Here is a 15,452-nt window from a genome sequence, read left to right on the forward strand (position 1 = left end):
TGACTGTTTTTCAACAGGCCTTCTCTGTAGTATATGTCAAGTTTCACTGTTCTTTTTTTTTTTTTTTTTTTACTGATTTTCTTTCAATTGCTTTCAATTTGTTATGAGTTCCAGACACTGTAGCCACAAGCCTTACTCTAATAAGTAAAACCCTGTTCACTGCTGGCAGTACTCATCTGTCATGCATCAGCAGGAATATGGTGTCCACCCCCCAAAACATCCCAAACATCACTGGAAAGACAACTCCAAGTAAAGCGTAAAGGCTTATTCGTTTACTGAACACAGGGTCACAGACTGACAATGTCTGGTGCAAACAGGCCGTTTTAACAGCAGACATTTGACTCGTTATAGGAGGAAAAGCAGAGGTGTTCCTAATGATGACCCAGTAAATCATGACAGGGTGACAGTGAGAAGTATGGACAATACCAGGACCCTGAAACTGATCATCATTCATTTTATTATTTACACCTACTGTGACATGTCAAAATGTCCTCTGTGAGGACTACTCCACTTTGATGTTCAAATTTATATTAAATGTGATGCCACAATCACACTTCCAATAATGTTTGTCCATTCATGCAGTGTTCTTTTGTCAACATGTTCAATAGGAAAAGTTTTTAGTTAAAAAATAAAGTGACAATTAGTAAATTGTTTTGCTATATGTGAAGTTGGCAGATTTCTTGTAATACAGAATGTTACCAGGAGATGGTGTTCAACTCCATGTAATAATATTAGATTTGCTTTTTCGACCATGGCTCAATGTTGGGTAATATCTTAAAGGGCCTTTTAACTGTCAATTTGAGTATGAAGGCAGAATCATTTTCAATAAGTTTTAAATGTTTTATAACTTCAAACATCAGTTTATTTCTATTATTTAGTGGAAAAGAATCTTAACAGAATTACTTGAATAAATAAAAAAGCAATTTAGAAAAAGGATGTAAACACTAATGCTTTCTTTTTATTCTATCCAGCACTACAAGACTGAAAAGAATATATAAATCAATCGGATTTAAAATTTAGTTTAACAATAGAAGTCTTGTTCCGTTCCTAAATAGGCTCCTGGTGTAAATGTAACTTTTTTTAACACCAAAAATTGTCTGATGCATGACTGCAATGTAGTGAAACTATGATCATTGTTAATTTTTACAGTTTAGCAACTTCTTTGTATTTTAAGTCCACACCAACCTAAAACAAATGTTACGATGTACAACTTTTTCTCTGGCTGAGAAATGAGCAAGGCACGTTGCCACGTGGTGTGTGATTGGCCAGGTGAATATTGTTAGCCCACTGCTGGCAGCCTTGGAGAAGGTGGCTGTCATCCAGTCAACACTCAGTAGGAAGTACAAGACTCCTGTGGCTGGTGTGTGTCCTCAGGAAACATTATCTGAATTGCATGTTTAACAGGAATAATTCAACTTCTGACCATTTTTTAAATGGTGTTTCACCCTCTATTAAATGTTTCTATCCATGTGAAAGAATGGCATAACATAAATGCTAAGTGCATTTTACCACACACATCTAGCCCACTTTTGTGGACATAATTAATGCTTTCCCGTTGCCTGCACTGACTTTAATGCATACATTTTCCCCACAAGGTTATATAATCCCAGCCGGATTTCTATTGCCACATGTAGTGTATTTTCTGATTAACATGCAAACACTGAAGGCTTTAGAACTGAACAAACAGCTCAACTCCTACCACCAGCCCTGTTACTCTTGCTGATATACTGGGAGGATGAAAGTGAGCTATATCATTACATGCTGCAGTGGACAAGTGAATGCATTAGCAGCCTTGGAATTCCCTTGCTGCTTATTAATTAGCAAGCTGTGGGTTGGTGGGAATAATCAGCAAGGAAAGGTTACTGCAAGCTAGTGAGCTAGGATAGTGTTAGTCAGGGAAGTACCTTGTCTGTGTGTGTCTGGGTTTGCTTTATCAGTGTGCCAAATGCCACCTCACCTGGCTGTCAGCTAAGCAGGCGGCATGCACTGACAACTGGGGGTGAGGTGGCTAATTATACAGTAGTGCAGTGGCGAGGTAGTTAAAATGAGCAGCCTGTTTACTGAGCTGTCTATCTGACTGCAAACGGTGAATAACTGTATAATCGTTTTGTCTGCTTCCTGTTTGCACTGAAAGTGTTTGACTCGTGACGTAATCAGAAGAGCTTAAAACTTAAATGATCCTTTCAGTGATTTTCAGCCTTACTTTCATGTATCAGTGATGGTGACGGCATTTGTATAACGCCCACAACACTTTGCCAGAGTTCTCTGTAGCAGGCTGGCTTACTTCCACCATCCAGGGAGGTTTTGAGTCTCATTTTCTCTCCGCCTGGTGGTACCATGGTGCAGTCTGACTTCATAACAGCCTTTTGGACAGTCAGACAACTTCTCAGTTTGTCTGCACAAGAGAACATTATGGAATATTTTCCGTTGTATAACATGTTGCCAGAGTCAAAGCAGTTGATCCACAGCTGATGAAATTCAATAAAGACGAGATGAGGTTCAGGCTGCCACTCATGTCGGCCTTACAGAAGAAGCAGTATAGCCACAATGATGATGACTTAGTCAGAGTCTAATCAAATGGAAAATGGTGATGAAGTTGCTTTTCATAAACGCAGCCCAACGAGTGGATAATAGAGAGCACACACGTCACTGTCTCTTTATGAGAACATGCACTGAAAGATGTTAAGCAAGGTTAACACCTCTCTTTTTCTTTTATTAGTACCAAAAAGCCATTCAAAAGAACTGGCGTATTCACAACTGGCTCATCATTAACATGCAGGGCATGCTGGGACATGTAGGCACTGTGAGTTAGAGAACAAAAGGCAGTTGTATTGTACCCTTAATAGACTAAAAAGACCACTGTGATAGTCTGTACACTGTCCACATAATTAGCAGCAATGTTTTCCTTTAGTCGTCAACTTTAAATTAGCTTTTCACTGTGAGCAGTGGTGAACCTAAACTTACAAAACACTTTCTGCCAAACTTTGGATAGTTGTGGTTATTTCACATAAGACAAGAATACATTGGTGTTTTCGTCTCTGCTCTTCTCAGTGGTTTGAAGGGGCTGGGATTCATTTGGAAAATGGTGACGTCTTTGTAAACCAATCACGATTTGGCGATATTTGAATCAAAATATGATGACAGTTGGTGGGGTGTCTGCTGATGTTGCCAGGCCACTACCAGTCAGATCTGATCACCGCACTCACACAGTCCTGATGAACGAGATTAGCTGAGGTTTAGAGCGTTAAACTCTTAATAAAATAACTCACCCTTATTGGACATTTAGTAATGAACATTAGTTGTAATGTGATCAAGACTTTAACTTTAACCCTGAGTTCCAAAGCTGGGGTGTGTTTCTTTTCACAGTAATCACTCAACCACCAACCTTCTTCAAATTCATCCTCCACACATTATTTTGCATTTTTCAAAATGTCAGAGGCAACAGAGGAAATGAGGAAACAATGTTTTAAAAGACCTGTGAGCAAAGAGCATATAGTATAATCCACATCTTTTAGGTTGTTGTGAGTGGCTAACTATATGTTTAGGCTGCCCTTCTCACCTCTGATGAAGCTTAGCAGGTGTACAGCTCCACTGCTGTAAGCATCCAACAACCCCAAAAAGGCCTGCGTCCACACACACGCACGCAGACCATGCAAAGGCAATCTGGTGAGATATTTCCCTTCATATCCTCCAGAAAACAAATGTTACTTACACCAGCCAAATCAGTGAACATCTGCCTTGGGACACACAAAAATCCCAGAAACCAAAGCACAGCCTGTTTTTCCTGAGGAGCTCACACATGGTACATCGCACCCATCGCCTGCACTAAGGATAGTTTACTTCAGGGAAGCCGCAGTGACATCCATGCAGCAAACTGAGAGCAGGCAGGCTTTGCTAGCAGCAGCCAAATTCTTCACAATTCTTCTTCACAATGATGCCCCTATACAACACCAAAAAAAGTGACACTTCCTTAAGTGAGCGCGCAGACACCTGTGGGCGTCTCTTGTCCTTGACAACTCAGAAATGGTCTCTCAGGTTTTATGCCGGCTGAATATTTTTGGACCAGGGAGAGGGAGTTTCTGCTAGAGAGAAGCCAACAAGATCAGTAATATTTTTAACATTTATGCTGAAATATAATGCTGAAAGCAATGCTTTGTACAGTCGATTCCTGTGTTTCTTCACTGACAACAGGATGTTTTGTAAAGAACACCTTTAGATATTCTTGATTAAAATGTTTGATATTTTGAATTAAAAATTGTATTTTCAATATGTATTTCTTCCTGATTTATCAAAAGGTTATCAGAGCAGTTATATATATATATAATGCACAGTAGTTTGAATTTGGCAGCTCTAATGAGAATTGTGGCATTAGCCCCTGCTAAAGATAAATCTGGCCACTTTTCAGTCAGCAGCCCCATGATCTGGATGTTCTGCTTGGGTTTAGCCTGCTTAGATGACCAGCTCTTGTCCTTGGCCTACTTCTTGGTCAGAGGCATACCATAGATCCCAAAGACTATAGTCTTTAAGCAAAGCGGCACAAGAGGATGGAGACAACATATTTATGGGTGAGCGCTTTTCTAGTCTTAGACAGGATTATTACAATGGTGGTTTGTGAATGTACATCAGTGGAAATGCTCTCAGTATTCAAGCTTGTCCACAGGGAAAGGCTTTTCTCTTTGCTACTTCTAGCATGATATATTTTTAACAGCATGTGCATGTGTAAGTGTGTGTGCCTGAGTGTGCGCTTGTGTGCGGGTGTGGGTGTTGGAGGCACGATGAAAGGTTTTTCTGCTTAAGATGTACAGTTTTTTCCCCTTTTGCATAATTATCATCAATACCATGCTCTTTTCCTTTAAGTCATTGTTGTAGCAACTAAAGCCCATACGGTTCATTTTGTGCATCCTAACTTTGAGAATGTGAGAATACTCAAGTTTTGGTTGAGGAGATGTGAGTGCAGAGCTGCTTGCTCACTGGAGAGCAGAATTATATAATCTTGTATACAGGTCAGCCATATTAGGATGATCTACTGAGAGAAAATGTGTGCGTCTAGTATGTACTACCTCACATACATACTGGCGCACACACTTGCATTAATTACTAATGCACTCGCATAAACATGATAAGCTCCCAGTTTCCCACTAAAATATTTACACAGATATAAAATGAAATGCACAGAAAATGTTTTCAGCTTCATTCTTTGTTTCTGAATGTGAGAGATATTTCAGTTTATAGGCTTTGCAGTGGAAGAAAACTCAAAATAAGTCAACTGTGAAGACTGAGGGCACATCAAGTGCTACTGTACAAATGAAAAACTAAATGAAAAACAAAACCTTTAAATCATCTCGGAGGTGATAAGTGGATACACTCAATTATCTGTGACATTTACAGCTATTTTTGTAAATCCATTTCTGCTCACACCTAGTCAATACTGGTGCAGTACAACAGAGCACAGAAGCATGTAGAGTTCATTCATTTTGTAGGATTAAATTTTTTTTTCCAATTCTGAAGCAGTTTGACAGTTGGTTGACTGGTTAGTTGATACACAGATAAATAGCAGCCATGAGGAAATCTCATAATGCGCTTTCAGTATAAGTGATGTGTCCCTGCTCTGTCCGAAAATATAATAAAATAATAAAAAATACAATCCAAACTCTATCTCATGCTAACATGAGCAGTCAGTGTTAGCATTCTCTTGCTTGTAGTGCAACGTTCCCTCCTTGTCTTACTTTCCCTCCGCTGTAGGTCAGCAACTAAACACTGTCAGGGGAAACACAAAGACACCTTAAGCCTGGAATATACCCACTTGATTTGATTACCTCTAATACGCTTCTGAAGAATCATGTTAATCTGAAATAAACTTTGGAATATGAGTAGATTTTTGCACCAAATGAAACAATGGACTTATTCCCCCATCACTTCCACAGAAAGCATTTCAGGGGGGTCTTTTAAACGGCCGGTGAACAGCAAGCAGGTTTCAATGTACAGATGAGCACGAAAGTATTGTTATAGGAGAGATTTGAAAAAAACATTAATCATTTTATGTAACTCATGAAATGAAATTGGCAAATATTGGTGGATTCCAGTTTCTCTAACTAATTAGGAAAACAAATTCCTTTTTGTTTTAACTGATGTTCAGACAAAATAAACAATTAGAAAACAATACCTTGGATGCTATGTATATTTGGGAGGTCGAAAAAAATTGGTACTGTCTGGTAATGTATTGGCTAGTAATGTTTTTAAACGTAAACGACAATCTTGATACAAATCCTAGTTTTTTTTTTGTTTGTTTTTTTACCACCACAGATCAACACCAATATATCTACAATCAGATATATCAGCCTGCTTCCTTTAGCTGGTCTAGCTCTGCTTGTGATGGGCATTTGTCCTTTGCAGCCCTACACATTTTACAAACAAATATTTATTGCAAAAATACATAAGAAAAGACATGTTCTTTGAAGGTTACACTAGCAGCACCACCACTAGAAGGAAGATTAAACCACTACTTCAGAGCACATTGCCACAGTAATAACATTCATTGTGGTCAACACTGCAAATAAACAAAGTAATGGCAATTAAATCTTATTGTATCATTTAAAAAGAATATGTCTTCAGACACAAAGGTTGTTCAGTCTTTCATCAAGGACTTGTTTGTTAAACAAGTCTGTCAAGTTTAGCCTTTCCACTGCTACTGAATATTTCAACTTAGAGAAAATGTGCACATATTTAACATGACTTATAATTGCTTATTATTATGCGTTTATGTGTTTGAAAGTACAAAATATTCACATTGTAATTACTAACTTCCTGTGAGATAAATATATTCTGGTCCTGTTAATGGATTCCCTACTTAATCTCCCTCTATTCATAATTGAAAACAGACAAAAGAAATCTCTCACAAGATCAATCTTCTCAGCGAAAAAAAAAAAAAAAAGAAATCTTGGTTGTGATCCTTTAGTCTGTAAATGTATAATAAATAGAGTTGTCGAAAGGCATCAAAGGCTAGAGGGAGTTATTAAATGTTAAATATTGTGTGAAATATTGCTTTTACTACCTCTGTGAGAACCTCTGCTGGATATCTCATTAAACTAATGTCACATTAAGCTGTTGTGTAGCTTCTAACAAGTTAAATTTGTAGTTAATCAGTTCAATATGAGCAAAGGATGATGATCAGGTGCCACAAAACCAGTTAACTAGGCTGTAGACTAACAGGTATGGAACAGAGTAGAAGTGGAGTAATTAAGGCAGCCCACACTCGCCTTTAATTACAGAGCTTGACATTTGCGAAAGCCTGACTCCAAGTGTGGCCATCTGTGGACTGTCTATGTTGGTTGTACTGCACTTTACATTTTGATCAAAGCCTCTACTCTTCACCCCGGGGAATAAATGTGTGTTCATCATTTAGAATTGCTTTATTGCTGCACCATTGCTCTGGCATTGTGAGGAACCAGAAAGTGGGGATGAAGTGGGGTGAGGGGTGGATTTGTACAATTATAGAACTGATGATGCAAAGACACTGAAGCACATATTCCCCCTTACACAACCCTGAGTGGTACGGTCCACAGTCTTAAAGGCAGAGTGTACAACTGAGATGAGTGCATACATTTTTACACCATTTTATTAAAGCTGAACAAAGTAGTTAACAGGATGATAAAAGGCACTGGAAGTCATAATAATTTAGAATCTTTCTAGAATTTAAAACGAATCACTTGTGGGAACTTATGTGGCTATGTGCTGATATTCAAATAATCCACTAGACAATTTCTGCTGTATACTAATTTAAATGTGACTGTCCTTCATGGTTCTCTGCCCTATATTACTCGATTTTAAAATCACACAGATGAACACACACACATACACAACTGCACACATACATAAACACACACTGATTTTGATGCACAAGTGCGTAAATCCAACGCAGAGTTCCTCACTCTGTCCTCAGCACTACATCGGTGACCATATGACAACAACAAGCCTCCCTATTGCCATGGCAACAACTGCACCATTGCTAAGGCAACAGCTGCAGAGTGCTACAACAAGCAGAAAAACCTTCACGCATTTTCAATCTCATTACTTCATCCGGTTAATGTGAACTCCCGTTCCTTTCTTTTTTCCTTTTTGATCTTCTTTAAGTCGCTCTTGCTGAGCTCCTCGTTTTCTCTTTCTGTGATGCATATGTAATTCACACTCTCCTCCTCAACACATTTTCTTTCGGTCTAATTCCTTCTGTCTTCACACACACACACACACACACACACACACACACACACTCACCCACTCTCCCTCTCCTTTTCTCTCTCCTTGACTGTCCCCTCCCTCACTTCTTCCTCTCCATCCTCTGCTGTTTTGCTGTCTTATTCTCTGTTTCTCTTTTTCCCTTTCTTTCCAGTGTGAACCCCCCCATTTTTTTTTAATCCCCACCACCTCTGTTTTCCATCTCCATCCTCCCCTTCCTCCATTTCCTTTCATATTCACTCCATCATTTCTTTTTCTTTTCCGCTGTTTCATTCTCGCCTTGGAAAAAAAAAAAAAACGGATAAATTCTCACCTTCCCTTTTCTCCGCTCTTTCTCCCTCATACTAAATTCCAAGACCACCCTCTCTCCTCTCCTCTCTCTTTTCTTTGCTCACTCTCTCTATTTCCCTGTGGCCCTCCCCCTCCCTTTTCATGTTTCCCCCTCCCTCCATCCTCTCTTTCCCTCGCTGGTTCAGTTAGTCAAAGGAGAGATTCACGGAAGGAGAGAAAAGGGGGGAAAGGCAGGACGAGAGTGAGAGCGCAGGAGTGGGGCAGGCTGGGGAGAGGGGTGTGGGGTCTCAGCCCTCTGTCGTGGGGGGTTGGGGGGGTTGAGATACACCCCAATATTTTGTTCTAAGTACCATGGACTGCCTCTGCATTGTGACTACAAAGGTAAGCCTATCTGTTGTTCATTACTCTGGCTCGATGTGTGTGTGTGTGTGTGTGTGTGAGAAAGAGTGAGAGGTGCCACAACTGTATCTGAACACAGAGTAGACGGAAGCACTCATCTTTCTGTTATCTCTCGATTTTAAAAGTCTGCTGTCTACATGCCATTTCTTCTTCTGTAAGACATACACACACACACACAAAAAAACCTTCCTATCTTTGAGATTTTCTCGGGATTTGTATATTTTAGAAAAACCTCAGGGTGAGCTGAGCTACCTGAGTGGTGTAGAGACAGAACACTCTTTGATATCTCCCCCTCTGGATGACCCTCTCTCCCACTCTCTCTGCATCTCCTACTCTGTGTCATGCTTTGTGAGTGTATAAACAGGGGCTGGCTGACCTGCGTGGATGTAGTAAAAGCGGGAGAGAACCGGCGCTGGGGTTGCCTGTGCGGGGCTTTGTGTCATGCCGGAGCTGCAGAATATGTCAGGGAGAGACCATGGGAGGGCACTCTGCGTGCTCATCCCCACATATTTTCAGCTGGATTATCTTAACCACGACTGTAGGCACACGTTGAGAGCTACCCACTGTGCATCTGCACACATCTGCCTCTCACACACAGGATATGAGCGATGTCTTATATCATACACATGTGCTCAGCGTCAGCACTCAGCCCGCCACTCCATGGAGGCAGCCCTAGTTGTGAAATTGGCTAATAAAATGAAAAATGAAATATCTCTATTGTAGTCCGACTCCAGACGCTCTCCGGGGTCAGACCCTGTTTGTTCAGACGGCTCCAATCTGTCCGAGACCTTCAAAAATCCTGGTGGACATACTTACTCACGTACAGATTCAAAAACAGGTGAACAATATACTGTAGCAGCTGCACCTGAATGCAGCTTCTGACAGGAAGTGATGACAAAAGTGGGAAACACAAATACATACACACACACACACACACACACACACAGCAACTCTTAAGGCTGTGCAAAGGTGGTGATCATTTAAAATGTTTTACTTGGACTCAGTGTGTGTAGTACTGAGTGCAGCTGGCTCCTTTCAGATGTATTACATAAATTTGTGCTTAACTGTGACACATTACATTCATTTGCTTATCAACCTCTCAGTTTCCTTGGCAACAGAGATTATTGGTCAGTTAAACATAGATAAGTAGGTGCAGACAGATGAGCAGGGAGACCACATTTTACAGTGTGGAGGTTTACACGAAATACATTTTTGTTTGTACAATAAAGAAAGAAATAAAAGCAAGTTCTTGATTTCCCATCTCCCTCTAATGAGCTAACTTTCAGGCTGATAACTGCACGTCGATTCCACAAGCCTATTTTTGTTACCTAACATGATGCACTGTGACAAATTCTTTGTGAGAAAAAAAATGAAAATGTCAAGGTATCGCTCTGTAAGCGTGGAACATCAGGCCCTCATGCTTCTTATTTGCCTTGAGTGTGACTCACTGAGCTAGCCTGAAAAAAAGAAAAAGAAAAAAAAAAAAAAAACGCTGTAAGTGAAAGACCACAGTTGGTAACGGTGGAGATTTCACCAAACTTGTTCCAGAATCCTGCATCGCTATCAAAGTGAGAAAAGATTTACTGTAAAGCTGGCAAAGAAAACCTGAGTATTGCCAAGAGATTGTGGGACAGATGGTCAGTTTATAAAAGGAAAAGTTAGTGCACAAAAGTGTGTAAAGGAGTGCAATGACTGAGTGGCAAAGCAGGTCTTTGATCAACCAATGAGACGATTGGATACCTTTAATGGCTCTGCCGACCATTTCGCCAAACGATCAACCGCTCTTCAAATTTTTTGGTATCCAACACTGTTAAGTAAATAAAAATTCACTATACTAAATACATATAAATAAATACTATAACAGGAGAGTTGCGTAAGAAGTGGAGATTCATCCGTCTTTCCACTGTGCAAATTTACCTGGATCACACGTCAGATTTGCCTAAACTAGGTGTATTCCTTTAAATGTGAGTTATTAAACTTTAATGGAGGCTGGCTGCATTGCAGGTGAGGAGTGTGGCTTGCCATCATGTAGCAGATGATGGGTGAGCAGCTCCCTGGGTGAGCTGTTCCCTGACACCCACGTACTGTGGAACAGGTTATGTAAACAATGTTGCGTCCCCATGCGGGTCTGTGCACAAAGTTTTGTTGTGTGGGTGAAGCCACAGTCAGCCGGTGAGTGACAAATATTGGGTAACGCTGTGGACAGTGCGCAAAGTCGAACTAAAGTAGCACAGTCCGTAATGATGCTGTTAGTTTGAGAAATAGCAGCTCAAGCACTAGAACACAAGCTTCTCCCAGACATCCTTAAAACTCAAATGGCTTCCCCAGTATTTTGGGAAATCCACTTAAACCTTGAATTTCCAGTGACAAGTAATAAATGGACCTCATTTGATAAAAATGGAGGCAAAATTAGTGCAATTCTGTGAGAAAAAGGAAATTTGCACTTGAAGCAATCCCCTTTGTTGCAAAGAGGAAGTTCAATCCTTGGGACATTTAAGGTAAAATTACAGTTTCTTTTCTAAAGCTACTATTATCTTTCACACACATCCTGACAAGTTCAAACCTTTGTGGCTTGGATAAAAGTAAGATTGCCTTACTGCTCCCCAAAGCCTCCAACATGCCTTACAGACACATTATGTGAGACATAACGTTTTCTCTGTATGTTGTAATGACGTCGGTCCTTTCAAAATCAGCTTGTAGGAGAAATCAACTGCCACAAATACTGATGAGGTCATGTTAAGTCATCGTCGCTGGTGTAGAGTAGAAACTGCTCCGATGCCACCTGGAACAGCCTGTAATTTCATCTAATTTAGAAAACAGATGACCCAGGAACACTCAGGGTTTCACTTCCAACAAGTAATGGATTCACGTTTTTTCCCTCCTGGACATGTTAACAGCTTATGTAATTTTCTACTCCGTCCTACACTAAAATCTCAGGAAAAAAATTTATAAATTGAAACATATGATGGCAATGCATTATACAGAAGTGTCATTACATAACAGTTGGAACTGGAATATTAGGGCATATCGGCTCGAAGAGACGTCACAGGATTTATATTTGGTTGCAAGCCTGACAATACCTTTGACTCTCCCTCCCTGTATGGCACAGAGTCAGAGAAGAATGGTTTGATGTTTGAAAGGCGAGAACAAAGAGATGCGCATAGAAAGAAGAACGAATTTGAGCCCCTTAAGTAACTTATACTAATGCTAGCATGTTGTCTGATGGAAAACGATTGTAATAAAGAACCGAGTATGTATCTGTATCTGTGTATATTCCTGCTAAGTCTTACTGCCTCCCTCCTGCTTTGCTTGTCTTCCACCCCTTTGATTATCACTCCTCTCCCTGTTGTCACCCTTGTTCCACTTCTCTGCTCTTACATTTCCAACTCTTCATTTTTTTGTCCTCTCTGCCTCCTTCACCTCTGTAATCCCTCACTCGCTCCTCTCCTTCCAGCCCCCTCTTTCCTTTATCTCATTTTACCTTCTTTCCCCCTCTTCTACTTACTCTCTCCCTCTTTCCTGCTCTCTACTCTCTAGCTTACCTTCTGCCCTCCTCGTCAGCACTTTCGAGGCTTCCTTAGTTAGTGCTTCTTCGAATAAATTATACATTTGACAAGATGTAGACAAAGTCAGCAGCTCCATGTGCACAGTATTGGCTTCATGTATGGCTTCATGAACCAACATGAAGATCCTCTTCCCTGGAATGGCTTTTCGCGCTCACATTTGTGTTTATTTTGTGCTGCCAGCTGTTCTTATGGTTCAATATATATGAATATTTATATCTCCTGAGTGAGTGTGAGTGTGTGTGTGTGTGTGTGTGTGTGTGTGTGCATACAAGGATGAGAAGCTTATGGCTGCTGCATCTTGCTCTAGAGTCTCCAAAATGGAGTTGAGCTAAACCCTCTGCTCACCAATCAAATCAAACAAATCCACAGTATTCATTCAGCTCGTCCACCTTAACGAGTGACCATTCACCATACCGTGTGATGTGTGTCTGTTCGAGTGTGTGACATACAGTACACTGTGCTGTGGGTTAGGATTAGTGATCCAGTGGAGAGCTCGTATGATCTCCGCTCAAGGACACGAGCATCCGTGAGGCCTTTGTATGCAGCCAGAGAGACACTGATCCTGCCAAGTTGCTCCCAGGGCACAGTGAGCGAGGCAGGGCTTGCCCCGGCACAAGTCTGATGCCATAACTGCAACAGTTATGCACTGAGGTTCTCTATTTTCCGATAAAAAAAAAAAAACCCCAGCAGAATCAAGGGGATAATTGAGATGCTTTTATACACAGACAGTTGTTTTCTCCTCCATCATCATTGCCGCTCAAATGACAGCGTGCTCTTGTGCTCATGAAGAAATAGTACTGAATTCTGTGGTCAGCCATGGTTTTGTTTCGTCTTTAAGCACATATTGCACCACTCACCCACACATTCAACTGCTTTTCCGAAAGAAAGGCACACACCTACATGATCAGACAGAACTCACACAAACTGCAGAGCATCCTGCTCCTGCACAAGTGGCTAATGCTCTTTGAATTGTGACTGCAGCCGTGCTCAGTTTAAGAAACTGGGGTGAGTTCAAGGCTTAGAAAACTTAAACAGGAGGTTGAGGCTTGGTTGTGAATGGTGCTGCTGAAGACATCTTTTTTTACAGTCTAAATGCTCATCTAGTACATTGCTTCAGCTCCTTCAGCTTGCATAGTTAACACTGGCAATGGCTTATTTTACATTTGAGTTCATCCAAGCTCATCAGTCGCTTTCTATGGTAATACAGATGGGTGACAAATTACAGATGGATTAAGGGAATCTGGAGAATGACTGTTGCTATTTGAACTCAACAGCAAAACAAATACACCCCTTACTTTATTATGCATCTAACCATCTAATCCACTGTGCTAGCAAACTTTTTTTAGTGGCCATTTTCATGGCTATAAACCCTTTGTATGTTTTACACATAAATACCATATAGCACAAACAATGAGACAGCAAACTGTCGCTATAGCTGCTGCAGCAAACCAGACATGCAGAAAAGACGGGACAGTTTCCCATAGCCAGCACATCAGTTGCAGACAGCGATACTAACAACTCTACTGTTACTACAGCTAACATCACACCAACCAGCATATCTTAGCAAGCTAGAAAGTAATCCAAATGTCTGTTGGCAAGTACAGTGGCAGGAAAAAGTATGCAAACACTTAATGAATTATCTGAAGTAATATACAATTTTATCTAGAAATTAGATCAGAACTTCTTTGTTTCAATTATAAACAAACACACTATTTTAATTAGTAACACACAAATCACTGTTTTGTTCTTTTTAAATACACCATTCAAACATTTGCAGTGTTGGTTGGAAAAAGTATGTGAACTCCTCGGCTAATAGCATCAAGAAATGCTAATTGGAGTTGGAAGTTATCATACCTGGAGTCCTTTTAATGAAACAAGATTGGGAGTTTGGGTTAGAGCTACTAAGACTTTTAAAACACACTGAGTTTTTTCTCATTCACAAGAAGCATTTGTTGATGTGAACCTTGCCTCACAGAAGATCTCAGAATGTGTACGGTCTAGAATTGTTGATTACAAAGTAATATCGAAGAATTTAGTTCTGATTGAAAGATTTGGTTCTGTGACACTCTCCCTAGAAGTAGGCGCCCCATTAAGGTGACTCCAAAGGCACAACGCAGATGCTCAATGAACCCCAGAGAAACAACTAGAGGGTAAATTCATACAACTAATCAACTAAAATCATTGGAGCTGGTTAACATCATCAAACCATAGTGCATGTTTGTATTGGGCAGGGTGTACATGGCAGGACACCACAGAGGAAGTTGCTGCCCTAAAAATAAAAATATCACTGCAGCTGAAGTTTCACACTACTGGGAAAATATCTTGTGGACTGGTGAAACTAAGGTTCAATTGTTTGGAAGCAAATGCAGTGCGATGAGTAAAAAGGGCTTTGCATACCAACATGAAAATACCATCCCAAAGGTAAGGCACACTGGAGGGAGTATCATGATTTGATCCTGTTTTGCTACCTCTGAGCCTGGACAACTCGCCATCATCAAGGAGAAAATGAATCCCCAAATTTAACAAGGTATCTTTCGGGATATTGTCAGGGTGGCAGTCGCCATGCTGAAGATCAGTAGAAGTTGGGTTATGCAGCGGCACAATGATCCTAAACATCAAAGTAAATCTGTTACAGAATGACTTCAAATTAAGGCCCAGTCAGACCCCAGACATTAACCCAACAAAGATGCATTGGAGGAACCTCAAGAGAGACATTCACAGCAGACCTCCTGAGATTATGGCTGAACTGAGGTAGTTCTGTAGGAAGAATGATCCAAAATGCCATTTGCAGACGATGTGGTTCTGTGGTCTCAGCAGACCAGGATCTTCAGCATCCACTGGGGTGGTTTGTAGCCCAGCGTGAAGTGACTTGGATGAGGGTCAGCTCCTCCAAGTCTGAAGGCAAGGTTCTCTATTGGAAAATGATGGATTTCTCTTTTTGGGTTGGGATGGTGTTGCGCTAAG

The 15,452-nt window shown here is 40.6% G+C and overlaps 1 protein-coding gene across 1 annotated transcript in view; it reads left to right on the forward strand.

Annotated features, from left to right (window-relative positions):
- The first annotated feature begins 8,706 nt into the window (after positions 1-8,706).
- LOC139607769 (disks large homolog 4) overlaps positions 8,707-15,452 on the forward strand; it is a 64,575-nt gene continuing 57,829 nt past the window's right edge. The window contains exon 1 of the mRNA XM_071460959.1: positions 8,707-8,904. Coding sequence (XP_071317060.1) covers positions 8,875-8,904 — 30 coding nt within the window. The 5' untranslated portion in view covers positions 8,707-8,874. The remainder of the gene's footprint in view (positions 8,905-15,452) is intronic.

The sequence above is a fragment of the Trachinotus anak genome, unplaced genomic scaffold (assembly GCF_046630095.1).
Source record: "Trachinotus anak isolate AG129_WGS33_773 ecotype Australia unplaced genomic scaffold, CSIRO_AGI_Tana_v1 ptg000024l, whole genome shotgun sequence".
NCBI classification, from domain to species: Eukaryota; Metazoa; Chordata; class Actinopteri; order Carangiformes; family Carangidae; genus Trachinotus; species Trachinotus anak.